At 44.8% G+C, this 22,999-nt stretch overlaps 1 protein-coding gene across 7 annotated transcripts in view; it reads right to left on the reverse strand.

The window, feature by feature from the left end:
* LOC142472185 (dual specificity testis-specific protein kinase 1-like) overlaps positions 1-22,999 on the reverse strand; it is a 47,228-nt gene that overhangs the window by 10,174 nt on the left and 14,055 nt on the right. For 2 of the 7 annotated variants that reach the window (XM_075579056.1, XM_075579054.1), the window contains exons 2-4: positions 11,385-11,501; positions 7,484-7,683; positions 164-285 (exon numbers count right to left, since the gene is read on the reverse strand). In XM_075579056.1, the coding sequence (XP_075435171.1) occupies positions 164-285; positions 7,484-7,669 (308 nt within the window). In that variant the 5' untranslated portion in view covers positions 7,670-7,683; positions 11,385-11,501. Of the gene's footprint in view, positions 1-163; positions 286-1,174; positions 1,488-7,483; positions 7,684-11,224; positions 11,355-11,384; positions 11,502-18,612; positions 18,667-22,999 lie in introns of those variants that run through there. The other 5 variants (XM_075579055.1, XM_075579058.1, XM_075579057.1 and 2 more) reach the window with 5 other exon arrangements.

Consider the following 22,999-nt stretch of genomic DNA (forward strand, 5'->3'; position numbering starts at 1 on the left):
AATCGGTAATAACAGTCTTGTACCTTAATCTAACTCTTCATAAAGTACATAATAATCAAAGCACTGTTCTTTTTAGTGTTAAGATGGTCATTTGAGAGACACCCGACAGTCAGATACTCATTGCTTATGATCCTGGCTGAGAAAATATAAAAAGTGGGCTTACCGGACAATGTTGGGATGAGACAACTTCTGCAGGAGACTTATCTCTCGGACAATAACCTCCTCATCCACTTCATTTTTATAAATCTTTACCACCATACACTTGGTGGCTGTGCCCTGAGTCACCTGTAGAACACAAGCACATGACACATTGAGATGAACAGAAGGGTTGGGAAGTTCCATGGACCATGAAATCTGTCACTACCAACAGAGAGTAAGGTACAGTATTACCAGGAGCAGACTGGACAGAGCTCACGGAATCGGATATTCTGCTGCACAATGATAAAGTAACACTGAGACAAGAAGGAATAATGGCTCATCAAACTTGTTCATTTTGTGTTATCGTCACTGGTTAAAGTACCATTGACTCGAACCAAGGCCCATTCATGTAAAATAAAGATACAAAGCTCTTATACCTCAATTTCGGCATTGTATTATTTATTTTTGGGTTTTGTTTAAATAGCAACAAAAATGTACGTAGCACAATGCAGGAGTATTATACTCAACATAATACAGGGAAGGACAATACAAATGTGCATTGTATATAAAGCAAACAAAAAGGTAGAAAGGAGTCCCTGTTCGGAAAGAGCTTACACACTTTGCTTTAAACGGCGTTAATGCCAATCCGTACCAACGCACAGAAACTCAGATTGCGTAGAATGGGACTTTCCATGCATTAATGTTGATCAGCACTATTACACTTTAGAACATAACCCGCCAAGTCAGATAAACACAGAATAGAGATAAGTATAGTAACACTCTCCACCGTCACAGTGTTTTATGCAGGCAACATACTGGGAGATTGGAGGTGGTTGCTGAGCCTCCTACAATCGAAAACATCTCAGCTTCACCCAGGTTTATTTACATTTTATTAAAGGTCCGGGTTTTGGTGCCATAACGCTCTTTCGTCAGCATAGCGAAGGTGCATTATGGCAATGAAACTCGCTTTTACGGCATTTGAAAGGTTTTACCTATATAGACGCGCTAAGAGAATAATATAAAAGCAAACACATACTTCTGCATTGGACATAGCAAGATAATACACACAGTGAATACATGTCCTGAGAACAGCTTCCATTTGGTACCGGTGACCCGAAACCACAAGGCTCACGGTAAGATCTGGAGCGGCGACGAATTAAATGTTGATAGGCGCACAATTCAACTAATCACAGGTTACCCGCACCCCCTCTCCCCCCCTAAGCACCATGGTTGGCAGGGAAAGGGTTAATCTTCGTGACATAGGTTCTCTGTCCAGCTCCTCTAACACGGGTCTTCGTTTAAGTTTCCACTATTGCTGTAGAGAATAAATCCATCGCTGTGCAGGATCCGGAGGAATAATAAGAGCATTTTCAGCTGTACAAATGTTCCCTCTCTAGCTTCTGCCTAAAAAAAGGAGTTGTTTGACCTTGAGACGTCCTTCCTTCCTACCGCACACAGAGTCCCGAGCTGTCCCGGTGTTGTGTCAGCAGGAAAGGCACGGCTAGGTCAGGACAAGCCCTGCCGCACCAGTCACTAGAGGCCAATCTAATGCTTAGCCAATTTCCTGCAATCTTGTGTAGTGTGTTGCATAGGCTGTGTTTGTTCAGTTAAGAAGCGCCAATATGATCGTTCTGATCGTTTTACACTTACAGCAGCTCTGCTCTGAAGCTTGAGGGTGGGAGGCGCAGGGGAAACGCAATGAAATACTTCACCGAGAGGGTGGTGGAAACGTGGAATACCCTATGAACAGAGGTGGCAAAGACTAATACAGTATGGGAATTTAAACAGACAAAGATATCCTAAATATGAATGGACCGACTAGATGAGACATATGGTTCTTAGCTGCTGTCAAATTCAATGTTTGTATATTTGTTTGTACAGTATACTGTAGATAAAAGGTGACACACTGCGTGCTCATTTGCATGTCATTACCCAGAATCCCTGGCTGCAGCATATGCTAGGAGATAGTGAGGAAAGGCAGGGTTGCAGACCTGTCAGACACGTGAATGTGCTCACAAGTGATGGGTATTTGCTGTATGTATAGATACAGATAAACGACATCACATCCATTGCATAAAATACACACATACTCCCGACTCTTCCATGTGCATGAGTGAGACATGCAACTGGAAGAACAGCCTCTGCTGCATTGTTGGGGAATGGGGACACAGGAAGGACGAGAAAGGGGACAGCTCTACAGGAAGAGACTCTGGGCTGTGTCACTGTCCTGCACACGTGGTGAGAACCGGTTCAGCTGGCTGAGGATGTGCCACCCAGATGGACAAGCTGCCCTGACTCTGCCCTACTGGTCCTCACCCTGCACTGGGAGTTTTACAGCAATTGAAGGGCTTTAGAAGCGGTGCCCAAGGTATGAACATAGTAGAGTGGTTTGAGCGGCACTATTGTCTTACATTTTTCATACACACACTTCTTTTTTAGAAGTTATTTGATGAAGTCTTCTTTTACATTCTCCTAGCATAAAAAGAAGGGATATCCTAGTGGTAATAATACTGCCTGGGAAGCTGGTGAATCATGTTTGAATCCCATTGTGCTCTCCTTGTGACCAAGGTCAAGGAGACCTCAAGGAGACCAAGTCCTGTTTCCTTATGCAAGGTCACATCTCCTCTCTATGCCTCAGGCACCAAAAGGTTAGACTGTGAGCATTATTGGGATGGATTGTGCCTAGAACATTATACGAACAGTTCTGTGCCGGTCTAGGACATTTGGTGTCTGCCGTTTTGTTGCAACCAAATTTCCGCAGGCGTTTAGCCACCACTTATCTTTCCACTGCGACATCTCTACGCCACCAAGGTAAGCCCCTAACCTGACCCGTTTACCCCCCCCCCCCCAAAAAAAACTAAATATTAATACTAACGCTACCTTTACCCTAAAAACCTCCACCTCATACCCTAAACCAGAGGTGCGCAAACTTCTCCCCGTGCACACCCCTGCCTGTTCTCCTCGGCACCACCCCCGCTCCCCCCACTGCTCAGCCTGGCGCCAAATGATGTGCAGGGTCATGTGATGTCACGTTGCCATGGTAACGTGACATCACCCCCACAGCGTCATTTGTTACCATGACAGCCGGCATGGGGGCGCAGGGAAAAAAAAGTTTGCGCCACCCCGGTCTTGGTGGGTATAGAGGGTAAACCCTGTATATTCATCCTATTGTGGCTTATCTAGATAAGTAGAAGTATGTCTGTGTAAAGTGATTGTACCATTTATTAGTAGTGAAAATACTGTAATCAATGTTTACACCTCTAGCCCAACCCCACCTCCCTCCCTGTATAAGTACATTGTGTGTGTATTATTAATATTCTGTATGTAGAATTTATTTTAATATGATAATTATTAAACGCTAAGTTTTAACCACCCAGGAGTGCGTTTGTAAAATGAGCTTCTAGTTGGTAGACGGAGGCACTAATATGCTCTCGCCTTCCAACTTTTTTGTGTATTCATTAAATATCAGCTCATCAATTGCACCCAACGTCACACTAGGCGTTTTGGGCACACCCATTTAACACAATATCATTACTTTAGTGAGCTGTATATCTTGTTTGTATTTAAATGTTTAAACTTGTGTCCCCTGGGCGTGCTAGACTGTCAACAAACGTCCTCAGCCTGCAAGCCCGGGGATCCGTATAAAATATGTTAAACTGTTCATGCAATGTCTTTATACGTAATGTATGTAACGGGTTTTCTGGACCGGCCTGACCCACCCAATCTCATATTGGCCCCTGTGGTCTAACCAGTCCCCATTACAGTGTGATGTCTGGTGGTGCACCTGTTGGCAACAGGACTCCTGAGTCTCCCGCATGATGTTGTATTGGGGATCGCCAACCCAGACAGGCAGCTGAGGTAGTGTTCTTGAGTCCTACCTAGATCCAGTGCAGCACCTCCACCTCATCAGGATCCCAGCTTGAGCTTGTGGATGGTCCTGGTGAAGAACTCCTCTGTGGTGCAGCCCCCTATGTAATCACTCCACACTTACACACGAGGGTTTCTTTTATCAGAGTCATCTTTATTAGTATGGTGGGCCAGCTGCCCTCCACAATGGGTGAACTTAGCCCTCCATTGTTCACCGTACTTCCCTTTGAAAGGTATTGTCCTCCTAATGTAGGGATTCCCGATCCCCGTAGGGATATCTATTCTGCGCCAGGTCCCTGGTCACAGTCTCATTAGTCCTGTAGTGTACCAACTCTGAACTTCTCCAACTACTTAGCAACAATCTCTGAACTAACTTTTGATCAGTGCTGTGCCTTATGTATCCTCTGGGGGCTGACACAACTCTGACATCACCAACCAGGGAGTCAGAACCTGTGACCACTCCCATCCATACATAGGGCACCTCGCCAGGGTGTGAGGGCAAACCTCCATAATTACTGCTGGCATGCCCATAACTTACCAGGCCTTACTGTCAGCAGGAGAGATGACTGCAGCCATTTTACAGCATGGTTACATTTATAACCCTGTTCACTTAATGTAACCATGTATTTATCATAACTCTGTGCCCAGGAGATACTTGAAAACGAGAGGTCGCTCTCAATGTAATACTTCCTGGGAAAACATTGTGATAAATTAAATAAATAAATAGAGGGTCCCACGAGGAGATTGAGGACAATGGAGGGTGGGAATGCACAATCCTCTTATCTGGGAGACGTTGGTTCGATAGGCACCACTCTGGGTAGATAATTGTCCTGTTTATCTCATCAAGAGATACTGTAGCGAGCCAGCCTTGGGAAACGGAGGATGTAGGCGGTGTTCCCATGAGCTGGTTCGTAATTCCCGCCCTCCTTGTCTTGGCCTCTCCGTCACGCCTCTTGTCCCGATTGGCCAGAGACGAGCCCTGGGCCTGCGACTGGTCCATCATCTGGCATCCATGTAGCGATTAGTCGCTACCCTGTCCTCCATGGAGACAGGCAGTCCATTAACGAGACAAAATTGCGTCAATAATGATGCGCGCGTTACCATTCGTTTTAATGGAGCGGGGTTCTATTATCCATCACGTTAATAGGCGCAATAGCATCTGCTTCCTACACCTTGCACGCTACGATAGCAGCATAGAGTGCCTTCCAGATGTGGCGAGTCATAGAACCAAAAAGGTTAAGACATTCCCACTGTGGTTTTTCACTTGGCAGAAAATCGGTTCTCACCACTCCCCCTGCTTCACTCCCATCTAGTTTGCATTACATTTTGTTCAGCCTGTGAGGCACACAGCCTACCCACGGCAAGGATATGAGTCACCGAAGCCAAACAAAATGTAATCTCAACGTGAGAGAAGACAACTGATGCTCTGAAAAGCAGGGGGTGGGAGAGGCATCGGCACGCAGCAATGTAGGAGGGAAATTAATCAAAATATAATACTAAAAAATACTTTTTTTTTTTTTTTTTAAAGGTAAAAATGCAGCTTTTCTGACACTTTCAGCCACTGACTCCTTACCTTTTAATTGTTGTCCTTTATTACAAACATTAATTGAGGGTCCTTTCCACTTGCAGAATTATTTGGCAAGATCACCCAACACATACACTAGTTTTAGCCATGCCAGTACATCAGTAGCCAACCACTACTGCCCATGCGTAATGCCCCGTACTACCATAGAATAGAATACTATTGGGAGAGCATTTTCCGGTTGGTTATTACTGCTGATGGGGAGCCAGCAGGGGCAGGCACAACACAGGAATCCATTTGTGTGGGTGCACTGCAGATCTGCGATGATTAAAGTTATTACAGCAAGGCCCCGCTTCTCGGCGATCTGCTGATACGGCGGTACCGAGAAGGGGGCCCGCCATGTCTGTGCATGCGCAGAATGGGGAAGTCCGAGGTCGTGCGTGCGCAGAACGGGCGGTTGCAGATGGTGCGCATGCGCAGAACAAAAGGTTGTGCGTGCCGAACCGAGGTTGCGCAGAGGGGGGGGGAATTTCCGGTTTGCGCATGCACCGAAAAATCGCCGGTTCCGCTTTGTGGCGGGCCCTTAGAACGGAACCCGCCGAATACCCCGGGGCCCTCCTTTATCTGTAAAAAGGAGTAGGGCAAGAATCACTAGGCACCAGTATGTGGTCTTGATGAGTTACTGTAGCATGGTAAGTACCAGAATATGGGCATTGTTCCTGCTGCTTGAAACATGCAATGTTCATGCTCTAGTACAGGGGTGCGCAAAATCGGGGGCGCGCCCCCACTGGAGATATTTTCTGGGGGGGCGTGGTGGCAGAGGTCCCGCGCTCTCCCCCAAGGCATTTAAATGAAATGCCGGGGGGTCGCGCGAGGACTTTGTAACTAACTTACTTTGGCTTCCAGCGACGCGTCGTCGTCGTGGTAACCCAACGTCAAATGACGCCAGGCAATGTGACATCACATGACCCCGCGGTGTCATTTGACGCTGAAGCAGAGCAGGGGGTGGGCACGAGCAGGGGAGGAGAGCAGGCAGGGGGGCGCAAGAGGAAAAGATTGCGCACCCCTGCTCTAGTACAGCAATGCGCAAACTGGGGGGGGGGGTAGGAAAATTTGTAAGGGGGGCTCGGGCAGTTAAAGAGGCCCTGCGCTCTTCCCCACAGCATTTAAATGAAATGTAGCTGCTCTCTGTCGCCATGGCAACGTGCATCAAATGTCACGGCGGGGTCACGTGACGTCACATGACCCGCAACGTCATTTGAAGCCGAGTCATTGGGAGAGGGGCTCCCGGGCAGCTCAAGAAGTTTGCGCCCCCCTGCTCTAGTACATGAGGTAACTCTATAAGCACCAAGGGCAGAACATAGGAGCCCACAACTCATCTCTTAACCTCTATTGAGAACCACGAGTACTTAAGCTGTTATAATTCTGGTTGGGGTCCTTGTCTTCATTCATTTCATGCTTACGCTGCCAGGAGGAACCTCAACCAGACCAGACCAAAAAAAATACAATTACACATGTAGACATCGCATGTGTGAGACTGTCATTGGCAAGATACATAAAATAAAAATACCACTTGTGAGCACATTCCCACGTCTCAGACAGGTCTGCAACTCTGTCTGTCTCCATTATTGCCCAGCATACAATGCTTCCACTGCAGCAAGGGATTCTGGGCAATGCCATGCAAATGAGCACTCAGATACGTACAAACACAGAAACACATTCAAGTCTCAACCAAGTCAACAAACCTGCCTTACTAGTCCCACAGAAAACATCCCTGCAGCCAGGAATTCTGGATAACAACTGGCACTCCATGCCTCACGTTTGGCTTTCAATTCATTGCAATGTGGATATTTTTGACCTTTAGCTTTGGGGGAAAAAAACGTTTTTGTGAGGGCTGGAAAACCAGAGCAGATAGCTGGTGTCCCTTTTGTCTATACAATCCCAGGACATTTTTACCTTGTAGACCTTGGAGAAAAATCCGCTTCCAATCAACTCTGCGCTGAAGCTTTCCCAGAATTCCAGCTTCCTGACCGCGGTGCGTAGCTTCTGCCAGCGATCTACCTGGTAATAGGTGTCCGAAGACTCCCCGTAGTAGGGGTTGGGGCTGGGTGCATCAGGGGTAAGCAGCCCAGACTCGCACATGGCTGGGACCGCCACTGAAAACCAAAAGAGAGGAGAGAAGTTTTAGAAAACAAGAGTGGCCGCCATTTTTAACAGCCCCCACAACAAAATCAATACTTCTCCATAGAGTAGAATGTAAATCAAGAATTTCAGCTTATGATCAGGAAGAAAAAGGCAGTTGTGGAAAATAACGGGGTCTATTTATCAAAGCTTTTCCCGGTTGCATAACTTGGGGAAAACATAACAAAATATATGTTATAATAGTTTATTATTATTATTACTATTATATAATTTAAAAAAAATTGATTTAAAAAAAAAATGGCACCAGATCTAACTCCTGTCCCAATGTTGCAGCTGGGAGACTGCAACAGATAAATACGCCCCTCTACATTTTTTTTTAACTAGCTGCACCCAGTCCCACTCCGAACGTATATTGGATTTGCAAGAAAGAGAAAGCAGTTGCTAAAGCAACATCTTATCTACGATAAATTTGGGCCATTCCAAGTATTTAAAAAAGTAAAATAAACATTATATGTCATGTATGTATGTATGTATGTATGTATGTATGTATGTATGTATGTATGTATGTATGTATGTATGTATGTATCTATCTATCTATCTATGTATGTATGTATGTATGTATGTATGTATGTATGTATGCATGTATGTATGCATGTAGTGCCCACAGCTGTACTTGGCACTTTACAAGAGAGACAATACAGAACAGGGAATTATAACACCATAAGTGCAACAAACAAGATCAGACAATAGGAAAGGAAATCCCTGCCCCGGAGAGTTTACAATCTAAGGGGTATGTTGGGAGAGACAGAGGCAGCAGGAGAGGGAATAAGTGCAGTAGATGACAGTCATTGTTAGGAGTGGGTGTGGGACAGTAGCCAGGAGTCTAGCCTATTAGAGCGCTTCATTTAAGCGGTGAGTTTTAAGGTTTGTATTCCAGGTGGTGAGGGAAGGTGCTTGGCGTATACAGAGTTTGAGGGAGTTCCACATTCCTCTCTCAGTAGAGACTCGCTGCAGTCTGAGCTCAGGACGAGAGGTTAACAGTATTACCCTCAACCTGCTACAGAATACAAACAACTGAAGACTGCTTCCCGTAAACCTAGTGGCTGCTGGGAAAGTGGTGGCGTGTGTTGGCACCTACAGTATCAGAGCCTCCCGTGCCAAATCTAACACCCGCATGTCAGAAGCGCCTCTGAGCTACAAACAGGGATTGCCCAAGACTATTACGTATTCTGCACAGAAAGGGTGGAGGTTGTGACATCACAGGCAAAATATTATTTCCGCTTCTCTGAAAATGGTTTAACCCTTTCACTCCATGGGGTGACAACCTCAGGCGATGACCTCTTCGTGATACCGAAGACTTGAAAATCTTATCAATGCAACAAGTTGTGACTAAATAGCACATTCTGCATGTTCAAACACTGAATGGTTAACATTTAACCCAGTGATAGAACTCTCCAGATTTAACCTTTTCAGTGCTGGAGAGGCCGGCAACTTCAAAAAGCTGATTCATATACAGATTAACAAACTATATCTTGCTAGAGTGGAAAAAAGAAACTGCAAAACCTTGGTTACGGATCAAATGTTTAGACCAGTGGTTTTCAATCTTTTTTTGTTTAAGGAACTATTTAATGTTGTGAAATTCTGCAGAACCCCATCCCTCTCTAATAGCGCGTCTGAGATCAGATGCATTGTAAGGAACCCCAACCCTCTCTAATAGCGTGTCTGAGATCAGATGTATTGTAAGGAACCCCAACCCTCTCTAATAGTGTGTCTGAGATCAGATGCATTGTAAGGAACCCCAACCCTCTCTAATAGAGCGTCTGCGATCAGATGCATTGTAAGGAACCCCAACCCTCTCTAATAGAGCGTCTGCGATCAGATGCATTGTAAGGAACCCCAACCCTCTCTAATAGAGCGTCTGCGATCAGATGCATTGTAAGGCCTCGTCCAGGCTCTTCGCTTGCGTGCTGAGGCGCGCTGAGGCACAGGGAAAGCGGGTGCTTTCCCTGGCCTTGTGGTTGCTTGCCCTGCGCGCCGTCAGGGGGCCGTCAGGGGGCGGGCCAGTGGCGTCACGGAGCTGGTTCGCCCTCATTGGGCGAACCGCTCACGTGACCGACCTGTCGCGCCTGCAAGCGAGGGAATTTTAAAATCTGCTAAGACCTACGCTTCCGCGCGCTTTGCGGATGCGTAGGCGAGCCCCTACTAAAGCCGCTCCAATTGCAGCTGTAGGGGCTCAGTGCTGAGCAGGAGCGCGCATCAGCAAGCAAGCAGTTAACATGGCCGAGGCCTAAGGAACCCCGACCCTCTCTAATAGCGCGTCTGAGATCAGATGCATTGTAAGGAACCCCAACCCTCTCTAATAGTGTGTCTGAGATCAGATGCATTGTAAGGAACCCCAACCCTCTCTAATAGCGCGTCTGAGATCAGATGCATTGTAAATTCTTCTATATTTGGTACAATTTTCAAATGACCTGAAAATTGCAGGGAACCCTTTAGGAGGGCCCGGGAAACCCAATGGTTTCTAGGAACCCCGGTTGAAAAACACTGGTTACGGTTGAAAAACACTGGTTACAAGACTACAGTGATTATGTGGTGATAACTAATTACACAGTATTATCTTGTTTTGTTTTGTTAACCCCATTGATCTTGGCTTTGTGAGACTGTGCTTTAGTTCCTTTGATGCAGGAGGGATTCCTCTCCCAGTAGAGACTCGCTGCAGTCTGAGCTCAGGACGAGAGGTTAACAGTATTACCCTCAACCTGCTACAGAATACAAACAACTGAAGACTGCTTCCCGTAAACCTAGTGGCAGCAGGGAAAGTGGTGGCGTGTGTTGGCACCTACAGTATCAGAGCCTCCCGTGCCAAATCTAACACCCGTATGTCAAACAGTGACGCACAGATACAAGCGGGGACTGCCCAAGGCGAGTAAGTATTCTGCACAGAAAGGGTGGAGGTTGTGACATCACAGGCAAAATATTCTTTCCGCTTTTCTGAAAACGGTTTAACCCTTTCACTCCAGGCGATGACCTCTTCTTGATACCGAAGGCATAAACACACCAAGTTGGGACTAAATAACCAGTGTTTGAACATGCAGAAATGTGCCAACATTTAACCCAGGAGGTGGAACGCTCCGGCATTAACCTTTTCAGCGCTGGAGAGGCCAGCAACTTCAAAAAAAGTTTATTAATATAAAAAGGATTAAACTATATCTAGCTGTAGAGGAAATAAGAAAGTGCAGAACCTTGGTTACCCATCAGATGTTTAGAGACCGTTCATAATGTGGCGATAACCAGTCACACAACAGTTATCTTTTTATTTTATTTTTCTATCCCTATTGGTCTTATTACCAGATCACGTTGCATTTTGGTGCAAAATGAAATGGGCCACCTCTACCAAGAACTGCTACAAGAACCGAAACCTGCCGTGTGGGAAGATACCATACAGCCCATTCACCCGCACAGGCCCATATCTACCAAACCGTGCTGTGCAGCGGTCTTCTCGCGCAGCACTTCTTAGTAATAAAGGTCATATGTATTAGAATTAAAAAGTGGTACCTTGTATAAATCACACAACTGCTTCTAAATCGCTCCGCTCTCCAAGGTCAAGATTCATGTGTTTTACTGGATTGGTCTGGGTGTGATCAGCAGGCAGGGGTGATGTTGCAAGAGAAGGAGGGACCATTATTTCTCATTCTTTAGCATCAACAGAACAAACCTTAATTTTTTCCTTTTTAGTTGGGATCCAAAGAGTTTTGCCCCTTTTGTTTAGCAAGATTAGTTTCTCCTACAATCTGTCACAGTATCAATTCCTTCTTTAATGCAACTTTGAAACCTGCAAGTGGAGATATAGATATTAAAAATAATAGTCCAACATCCTACATTTGTATGTACTTGCTTCCAAAACAGAGGAAATAATGTAGATTTTTCAGCAGCGTTAGAGGCTCGTTTAAAGCAGCAGTCCAAGCTGACGGTTTTTTTCTCCTCTTTAAAATGTGCATCAATACAAACCTTACAATGGTAAGTAATTAGCTAAGTTGCTGATCGATCAGCGAAGAGTCTGCATGGGGGTTCACTAAATGGCCGTCAGTGCAGCAGAAGAGGACCAACGATGCAAAGTTCTGTGGGAAAGATCATGTGATCAGGCAGTTACTAGATACAATTGATGCACTGCTAGAGAGAGGGCAAGGCTCAAAAAGGGGTGTGCCAGAGCCTGCTCCAGAAGAGGAAGGGGGTGTGACTTTGTTGCCAAAGAAACTAAAAATGCTTCTTACATTACAGGCATACCCCGCTTTAAGTACACTCACTTTAAGTACACTCGCGAGTAAGTACATTTCGCTCAATAGGCAAATAGCAGCTCACGCATGCGCCTGTCAGCACGTCCTGAACAGCAATACTGGCTCCCTACCTGTACTGAAGCTGTGCGCAAGCGGGGAGACTATAGAGTCTGTTACAAATGCGTTATTTACATCAGTTATGCACGTATATGACAATTGCAGTACAGTACGTGCATCAAAAGTGGGAAAAAGGGAGTGCTTCACTTTAAGTACATTTTCACTTTACATACATGCTCCGGTCCCATTGCGTACGTTAATGCGGGGTATGCCTGTATAATACATTAAAATTTTAATTTAGCACTGAATTTTTTTTATGCTACAAGTATTTTCTCATACTGTAGTAAGGAAATGATTAAAAGAAAAAAAAACATGTAGCTTGGACTGCAGCTTTAACAATCAAAATTAAGCTGGATGTTGAATCTCCATGCCTAATGAAATATTCATAAATACGTTATCTAGCCCGAGTGATGTGGACATTTCAGTACGGAAGGATGAGGGCTGTGCTATTCACAGTAACACATGAAAGGCAGTAACTGAGTTCACGGAGACCATCCTAATGCCCCACACATCCCTGGGATCCTCTTCAACAGCGTCACAGTCTTTACAAGGATGGTCTAATCGACTGCAACTTCAATGCCAAAATGCTAGCAGAAACGTCTTTATTATCCCGTTACCAAGGCTGCATTTTTCGGACTATAGCATGTAATTGTTTAGGAAGAATACCGCCTGTAAATGATTCCCTCCTACTTGCCCCCAGAGAAAAAAAAAGGGGGGTTTCCCTACACAAGGCCGGTGACCTTTGCAATGCATCTTTTGTCCCCATCCAGACTTGGCAGGGACAGGCCCTTGCTTTGTAAAGCAAGTCTTTGGCACAATCTGTTCTTTCGACCGATTCCAGATTCTGCAAAACCCCATCTCCTCCAGCTGGCATGGCCCCAATTGCAAACATGAGAAAACACATTACACTCTATATATCAGGTTAAAAAATAGCAGCGTGATGATTCCTCGGATGATTTACCAAAAACACATTTTTTGGGGGCTCGTTTTAATTTCAGCTAAAATACCATAAAATATTCTTCTGATTGCCACTCAGAAATGTGTTTTCTGATCCTGCCCCCAGGAAAACTGGTCGATGAAAACTGCTTTAAGAAGTTTAGAAGGTTAACACTAATATATATATATATATATATTATTGTAAAGCAGGAATTCCACCCTGAAAAGCCTATATAATGTTTAATTCCAATAATATTAGTATCTTGCCATCTATGATGTCACGCGCTTTAGAACAAACAGCATTGGCCATGGCGAGCGGCATTATTAGCATTTTATCACTTTTTAACATTAAGAAATCTCTTGCCCTTGCCAAAGCGGGATTTGTAAAACCCGATTCATTCAAGAGGTATAAGCTTTTGAAACATTACGTGCCAGGGATGTTAAAATGAAGTTCTCCCCAGAGCCCATTGCGGTCTAAAAGTTTGCCATGGTAACTTCACAAGCAAGAGATTAAGAAAATCATGTTTTTTTTGTTGTTTTTTTAACACTAGAACATTTTTTTTTTTTATATACAGCTGGACATGCTCAGGGGTCAAGATATCCAAAGGAAGGAGAGGTGGAGCACAGCTGAGGTGAATAAACTACTAAGGAGAGTGGGACCCAGATAAAAATTGTTATATTTAATGGATCAGTGCAAAAATACAAAAAACGGAGCCCTCAGGCCCCCACCAACGCGTTTCGAGCTCGTGGCTCTTTCTCAAGGTGCATCCTTTGGCTATATAGCCAGTGGCTCATGTTTGAGCACCATACAGCTTTTTGTTACTGTTTGCAGGGGTCAAGATACACACACGATAGGGCTTAAACTCATATAGGTTTCTGGAGTACCCAATGAGTAGTACTTATTAATGTGGAGCTCCCAGCAGGTTTCCAGAATATTTATAGCGAGGTCCTATCTGCCTACTATTTAACTACCAATAGGAACAGTCACCAAAATCTCATATCAAGGGCTTGTTTTGCAGAAGGGGACCCCATTTAGAGTGGGGGATCATGCAAGCTCAGTGTCATTTCTCACTGCCCCTTCTGCATATCAACTCTTCAATTCCTTCTTTGTGTTCTACGGAATTCCAGTCTGCAAGATCATTCCATTCTTCTCCACTCAGCCCTTCGTGTCCCCTTCACCCTCCCTCATCTACGTGGGAGTCTACTTTATAAATGGCCCTATTTGTTTTCTGGGCCGTGATTGGGAACAAAGATGAGAACTGGACTTTTTTAAAATAAAGTAGATGGGTCTTGTAAGAGATAGAGATCCTTTCCTTCATGTGCAGGTCTGCAACGCCAACATTTTTTTTTTTTTAACATATGTTTTTATTGTTTTTCTGGGAGAAGTCACATAATGATACAGAGCCCATTGTATACAGCTTAATCCAGAGAGAAAAGTTTGTAAACATATACAGTACATAGATCATACACGGAATACACATCTTAAACAATACATAGAGATAGGTATATTGGCCGGGTCATAGGAGCATAATGACGGCTCCTTGGACCCGACGACCTCAAGTGCTGAAAGGACACTTTATGACGTTCCTTTGTGAACCCAGCCGGGATCACATGGACCCTGATGTACTCGTCAGACTAACTCCTCAGAGAGGTTTGAAAAGGGACAGAAGAAGAGATAGGGAGGGAGAAAAGAGAGGGAGAGGGGGGGGTTAGAAAGGGGGATTCAGATGAGAAGGGGGGGGGGAGAATGGATCCCCACGTCCGTCCCAGCACCAACCCCCGTCCGGATCGAGAGGACACCTCCAAGACCGGGCGAGCCGGGGACAGTATCCATCATAGTCTCCTACCATCCACAATTGTACACTTTTAGTTGTATGGCCAGAGTTCCCAAACCCTGTTGAATTGGTCAATTTTCTGGCTCAAGAGAGCCGAGAGGTATTCCATTAATTTGACATTACCCATTCTCCGTAGCACCATCTGTTTGGATGGGGCTTAAGATTTTCCAGTTAACGGTTAGTGAGCATCGCGCCGTCGTGAGGACGAGCGAGATCAATTTTTTAAGGGGGGCCGAGGCCTCTTCGACGGGTTTCACCAGAAGGAACACCAGCGGATCCAGGTGTACCTCCCCTTCAAATCAGCTCCTCTATCAGGGAGCAGACCATGCTCCAGAAGACCTGGACTCCCGAGCATGTCCATAGCAACGCCAACGTTTCAAAAAGGGGCTGGGAATTATTTTGTATCCCCCATAATACCATCAAGTCAAGAAACTGCATCTTCTCATCCAGTGAAGATGAACATTCTGTATCATGGAACATACTTGGGGCAGGTTACATGGTACAGCACATACATTTTATACATCACGTATGTCTCTTTTCATGTAAATGTATGAAAATGGGTTCTTAAAGGTGCGTACAATTTACACAAGTTTTTCTTAGACATGGTCGATGACAGCTCACACCCAGTGGCTTATTATAGTTGCACTTATAGTGTTGCGCACAATGTGAAGAAAATGACCGAGAAAGGCATGTCATCAGCAATAAACACCGCCCAATTGCTTTCTTTGGCTCCATATAACCTCTCCCCAAACCACTTGCTGACACACCAGAGCACTACAAGATGTGCCAAGCCATTCTATGCGGTGCCTCCAACACAATAAAAAAAAAAACATAAAGAAATGAAGTTATTCTAATGATAATATAACTAGAAATGAATTCAGTGAAGCTATGGATCCTTTGAGTACCGAATGCCCCGTAAACCCCCTCCAATAGAAATCCAATGTCAGAAATTAAAAAAAAAAAAAAAAAAAAAAAAAAAAAAAAAAGTACTGTATGGTGGGTACATTTTTTTTTTTTTAATTAAGTGACAGACGCTCCACAGTACGGTAAATAAAAATAGCACTTGTGAGCACATTTGCGTGTCTCAGAGGTCTGCAACCCTGTATTTCCAAAATGATCTCTTAGCCAACAGTGCTTCTGCTGCAGCAACCCAGGCTGTGCTGAAAAGCAGTGTAATGCGGCAGGCATAAGCTTATAGGGTCCATGTTAAAATTGAGGAAAATAAGTGTGACACAGTGTGCTCATTTGCAGGTCATTACCCAGAATCCCTAGCTGCAGCGGAAGCACGGCTTGCCAAGTGATAATGGGGAAAGGCAGGGTTGCAGACCTGCCCGAGACGTGTGAATGAACCACAAGTGGTGTTTGTATCTACTGTATAATGTCACATCGTAAATTGATCATTGGATAAAACGCTTTCTTTATCCGACTAGCCTGGAAGAAGGAATCCCCAAAAATTGCTTTATTTTATGCCACTTAGTCATGTTTTTATTACTACACATCATATTTCATTCCCCACTCCCTCCCCCATATTACCCACTCCTTTAATATCCTATATTTCATATTAAAATGATTAAACATTTTTGTAACATCTATTGTTGGTTTACTTGTTCCTTAATCAACAAATACTTGAAACATGTATTTTCTACATTACTAGACTGTTTTATTTTTAAAAAAATTGTTGTTACTTCATATAAACCAAACGAAATTGAATAAAAATAAATAAAGAGGAGAAAGCCTTTATACGGTATAGTGCAGAGTTTTTTGTGTGTGTTTAGAACAGAGCCAGAGGTGACTGCATCAGGCGACATTTATTCTAGGGAGGCATTTTCTTTGCCTCCTTTCGTTCCTGGTGTAATGGAAAATGACGCCATAGCGCCGCTTTGATGGCGGTGCCTCTGGAAGCTTCGGCATCTCCTGCCATCACATGGCGTCGCCCCATGACACAGCCTTTGTGACATCACATGACGCTACGTTGCAGAAAGAGATGGTGGGAGGACAAGGCAAGAGGCTCGGCGCGCTCTTGGGGGGGGGGCGGAAGCCCTGTGCTCACCTCAGTTTCAGAATTTCATCGCGCCCGCCCTAGTGTGGAAGGTGCGGTGTAAGCTCGTTTCAGCCAATGTGATAAGGTCTTGTAATTGTCTGAAGCGTTTGGAAATGTATGCTTTATATTTGTTACAGTCTAATACTTTTCAATGGACTAGAGCAGGAGTGCGCAAATGGGGGGGGGGGCGGGGGTGACGGTTCCAGAGGCCCTGTGCTCTTCCCGGAGGCATTTAAATGAAAAGCCAGGGTACCACGCGAGGCCTCTGCAACCTCGACTTACCGGGATTCAGACGGCTTCTGGTCACATCGCCATGACAACGTGGTGTCATTTGATATGGCGCGTCATCATGGTAGCGCACGTTAAATAACTGTGGGGTCACCTGACGTTGTGTGACCTGTGTGTCATTTAACACGCGGCCAGAGGAGAGGGGGGGGGGGCGTGAGCCCTGGGGCTGGTACACAGCTCCAAAACTTTGCGCACCCTTGGACTAGAGCAGGGGTGCGCAAACTGGGGGGGCTTGCGAGAATGTTGTGGTGTGGCGGTTACAGAGGTACCGCGCTCTTCCCCAAGGAATTTAAATGAAATGCTGGGGAGCGTGCGAGGCCTCTGTAACTCACTTACCTTCTCTCCGACGGCTTCGGGCGACGCAGCGTCAAATGACGCCACTGGGTCATATGACGTGACATGACCCCGCTGCGTTATGTGACGCCAGATGGCACTGGGTTTGAGCAATGGGGTTAAGCAGGCAGGGGGGCGCCAAAAGTTTGCGCACTCCTGAACTAGAGAAGAGCTCTTCAACTGCAGCAGTTCTCCAAAAGGGCCAGATCAGAAAAAACATTTAAGAGTAGCAGTGCCACGAGCTTATTGCAACATCATTTTACATACATTTAAAGACTTGGAACATTTTGCAAGCATTTTTAACACACACACACACACACACTAGGCAGCAGTAAGTAATTAGCAAGAGCGGAGTCTGAGGGTCACATCAACGCCCATCGCAGACTGCATCTGGCCTGCAGGCTGCCAGTTAAAGAGCCTGAACTCAACTAGAAGTGTAATCTATGGAGCGTATACAGTGTACAGAGATGTTAAAGCCGTGTCTACACTTGTTATAACAACACCTTCACAAGCTGGCAAAACAAGTTGTTACATTGTTAGTAGCATTATAATAACTCATCGCAGAGAAGCAGCCAAACTCCTTAGATTGGAATCCTCTCTGACAAGGAATCGGATTACCTAGTGTGATACTATGTGTTTAATTGTTAATATTTGCCTGGGCTGTGTTAGGTTACCGTCACACCATTGTTATGGTTTGTTGGTTTTTTTACTCCACCGCATTGTGCTGCGGAATTTGTTGGCGATGAATAAATTATGATAATTTGCTGTGACCTGTTGTCCTGACAACAATAAGCCCAGCAAAGGCTCCGGAGCGCTGCCATTGTGGGGATATTTATTGTCTCCGTTATGTCAGCTTGTGCTTATGGATGCTCAGTGCCAGATTTAGACTTCGCGACGTCCTAAGCTATAGATAACATGAGATTATATATATATTATATACACAGTGTTCGACAAATCACCCAAAAATCTACTCGCCACCTAGTACCACACGTGTGCTGCTTGGGCCAATAGGAGCTCGCCACGATGTTAAATCCACTCGCCAGGGGCGTGCAAATGTATAGGTTTGTCGAAAATATATATATATATATATATATATATATATATATACACTGTATCTACCGTAAACAGTTTAGAGTGCTCCTCGCAATTGAAAGGTGGTGCGAGAGTCCATTCCTAGAATTTAAACAAAATAGGAAAAGTGAATATGAATTCGAAGGAAACATCCAACTAACCCATTATGTTCTTCTGCGAAATTGTTGAGTTACTGTCGTCTGTCTTTTCCTTACATGACATAGGTTGGTTTCAACATACATTAAACTGTTGATAGTAAAGATTTAACCCACTATTGATTTTATTCCAATTTATTTTTTACGTTAATAGAACCTTTGGATTTATGGGACACCTGAAATATATTCTGGGTATTTCATTTTTTTTTTTTAACTCTTAGTATTTGTCAGCCCCTCAAATTGCGAGGCCCAAAGCTGTAGCTTATTTAGCTTATACATAAATCCACCCTTGTGGATGGTATTAAACCTGAAGAAACAGGCACACGGTCTTAATCGGCAACAATGAGGTTTAATGTGCCATGAAAACCAACGTTTCGGCAGTACAATACTGCCTTTCTCAAGGCGGTATTGTACTGCCGAAACGTTGGTATTCATGGCACATTAAACCTCATTGTTGCCGATTAAGACCGTGTGCCTGTTTCTTCACTTTCTACTGGACTGCTTTGGGACGTCAGGAGCTCCCCAGAACCAGTGCACCGGCAGCTAAGTACCCCACATTTACCAGTGTGTCAGAGTGCGTGCACTACCCTCTATCTTGGTATTAAACCTGAAACACACAACAATTCTTTGAGACAGTTTAAAAAAAATTTTTTAAGTTGGATGCACACAGGTATAGTTGGGGAAAATGCTGAAGTTTACGCCATGCTAAATCAGACAAAAACATCACGTTTTGGGAATGCAGCTCCTTCGTCAGACAATGCCACCCAAGGTCTGAAGAAGGAGCTTTCCCCCCCGAAATGTTACGTTTCTGTCCGAATTTGCATTGAGTATACTTCAGCATTTATTTGCAACTATACTGGTGTGCCTCCATCTTTTTGATACTGTTCTATACTGTATACAGTATATGCCACTTATTGGAATATAGAGGCACGGATTTGCTAGTCTGCACCAGGATTAACCGTTTTCAAACCACATACTGTATAGGCAATAGGAGTGCCTCCGTCTATCTGCATATAGCCGATTGAGACAGTACAGCCAAACTAGCACTTCCTGCCATCAGCAAATCTGGTGTTCTGAACAGCAACCCAGCTCTTACCACAAACCTCTCAAGATCTGGGGGATGGCTCTTGCCAGTTTTAATGCACAGTATGAGAGGATAACTGTGGTTAGAGCACCAGCCTATGAAATGGAAGATACCAACAAAGCATTGCTGTCTCCTCTGTAGGCACTTCAGGAGTTGGGTAGCAGTTGGGAGCAAAACAGGTCTATAAAAGCACACACGTGTTGTGTTTACTTTCATTCCCAGTTACTCAAGAGAGAAACCAATACAAATATATGTAAAATGCTCAGCTCAGATCTCTGCACGGATTATTACGGCTGGTACCGTTTGCTCTGCAGCTTGAGAGCGTCAGAGGATATAGAAAACTCAATAACGGTCTCTCCTTCCTGTATGAGGTCACAGCACCAGCTGTCATATCACAAATGAAAAAACAAGACAACCTTTAAAAAAGGTCTCAAGATAAGGTCCTGGCAGTCCGAAACAAGCAGGAACTGGTTCTACCAAGGACAAATGGAGGTGTTTTAGTACTCCTTATACAGTACTTCCTCTGTTAAAAGCAGTTTCTCTCATATGTAAGCATTTTAAAAGGAGCAATTCAAGCTCTTTAAAAAAAAAAAAACATTAAGATTAGGATTGAAGCAGGGGGGTCTCAGGAGCTGAACCCTGTTAATTTCAGCTCCGGGGATCCCCCGCTTCCCAAGATACAGATCTCCAAATGGGGTGCCGGTATCACAGCAAAGTTTAAAAGCTTCGCAGGTCACGTTGGCCAATAGGAGGCCGAGCCTGATGATGTCACAGCTTCCTATTGGCCCGCAGTGAGTGGGAGCTTGGAAAAGCCTCCATTACATGAACCCTGCTAGTTGAAAAGTTAATGGCACCCCCTACAGAGGCCTGTAACTCTGGATGCAGAGGGTCCTCAGAGCAAAAATTCATGTGTTTCAGCTCTGGAGACCCCCTGCTTCAATTCTATGTAAAAGTTTTACAAATTGGGCGATTAGATTGCTGCTTTAACTCCTATACTGTATAAGCCACTGCCACCTCGGGTAGGACGTTATTCCACAACTCCACCACCCATTCTGTGAAGACCTGCTCACAGTTCCCGAGCTGCCCACCCTCCAGCTTCAGAGTATGTCCTCTTATTCTAGCACTGGGTTTCCCTGCCCCCCTCCCCTAAAATATTAAATATTTAATCTACTGGACAACACTTGAACTACAGGCACAAAATGGATGCCAGGGTCCACCTCACTCCAGCAGCCAATAGAAAGCCAAGGAGGCAAAAATTCAACGTGGTAGCACAACAGGAATGGCATCCAAATATGCACAAACCGCACGGTTTATTATATCATATGCAGAGTAAAAAAGCAAGCGCTGCATGTCGGGGGATTACGGCCTCCCTTCATCAAAGATGCATGTTTTTCTACTCTGCATATGATCTAATAAACCGTGCGCTTGACACATATTTGAGCCCCATTCCTGCCGGGGAAGCTACTTTGAATCGTTGCCTCTTGAGCATCTGATTGCAGGACGCTACGTTAAGTAGGGACTGCACGGGGAAAGAAAATGGAGTGCCTGACACTTTCAACAAGTAAGGGGAGTGCTGGTTACGAATTGCTGCCGTATAACTCCCAATATAATTGGAAGGTGATGTACGATTGGTGACCTTGGAGGATATAGTGATTTTTATTTTATTTCTACGGTCAGTCAAAGTAGTGGATTCCTTAAAAACCAGCGACTCTACAGCAGTCAGACCAGTGCTATTTAGCTTTAGAACAGTGGTTCCCAACTCCCAACTCCTCAAGGATCTCTTCCAGCCCAGGTTTTAAAGGATATCCTCTCATTAGCACAGGTGGCCCAATCATTGTGACTGAACCACCTGTGCTCCAGTAGTGGGTATCCTTAAAACCTGGACTGTTAGTGCTCCTTGAGGACTGGAGTTTGGAACCTCTGCTCTAGAGGAACCTCAAACCCTCACCTGGGGGTTAAACACTTTGACCTGTAATACCTTCCTCGCCCTTACAATAGTGGTTTCATCATTTGATATGACTAATAGCTGTGCAACGATCGTGCAAATGTCTTCAACAAGGGGTTTCTCAACTCCAGTCCTTAAGACCCCCCATCCCAATAGGTCAGGTTTTAAAGGACATCACTGCTTCAGCACAGGTGGCTCAATCAGTCCCTGCTTCAGCACTGGTAGCTCAATCAGTCCCTGCTTCAGCACTGGTAGCTCAACCAGTCCCTGCTTCAGCACTGGTAGCTCAATCAGTCCCTGCTTCAGCACTGGTAGCTCAACCAGTCCCTGCTTCAGCACTGGTAGCTCAACCAGTCCCTGCTTCAGCACTGGTAGCTCAACCAGTCCTTGCTTCAGAACTGGTAGCTCAACCAGTCCCTGCTTCAGCTCAGGTGGCTCAACCAGTGCAGACGTCATGACAGGTGGCTCAGTCTGAGCCACCTGTGCTGAAGCTGGGATAGCCTTAAAAACTGACCTGTAGGGGGTCTTGAGGACTGAGAACCCCTGGCTTAAAGGATCTTTACACCTCCCTCCGTGGGCAGAAATGCACCCCCTACTGCTGACCTCAATTGCCTAACGTGGCACATCTAATGACGAGCCATGATCACAGGGGTCCCCTCATCAAGGAAATGTTAACGGAGGAAATGAGTTCACAAGGTCACTTCCTAGAACACGCAATGCAGCAGCAACATGTACTTTCCAGCCTCTGGGCTCTGTGCCCCATCGTCTTGTTGTAATCTTTTTTGTTTCTTAATAAGAATATGCTTATAATTTAGATACTGCTCTGAATATGGAGGACTGAAATATAAAATAGAACAAAAAAAGACTCAATGTATTGAACCAAAGAACACGCTTAATTTTTGGGGAAATCACTTGTGCCTATGGATCCAAAGTTGCCACCGAGTCTCCCACTTCAAAAGGTTTCAGTAGCGTTAGTCCATTGAAACACTGCTCCTAAGGACTCATTTAATTTTTGGAAAGGACGGTGAATTATGCAAGGAGTGAAAAAAAAAACTGGCAATCAACAGAGTAGATATGTGATACACAACTTGTAAACTATAGTTCTGTACTACAGTCGAAGAAAATAGTTGTGTGTGTATTTTATATACTTACAGTGCTCACTGCGATCTTAGGAGTCCACAGTTTGGGACATTTTCACCTACAATTTCAAGACCATGTTGGGAAATAATAATGGACAGGCACAAGGACAGT

Source organism: Ascaphus truei, chromosome 21 (genome assembly GCF_040206685.1).
Source record: "Ascaphus truei isolate aAscTru1 chromosome 21, aAscTru1.hap1, whole genome shotgun sequence".
Lineage (NCBI taxonomy): Eukaryota > Metazoa > Chordata > Amphibia > Anura > Ascaphidae > Ascaphus > Ascaphus truei.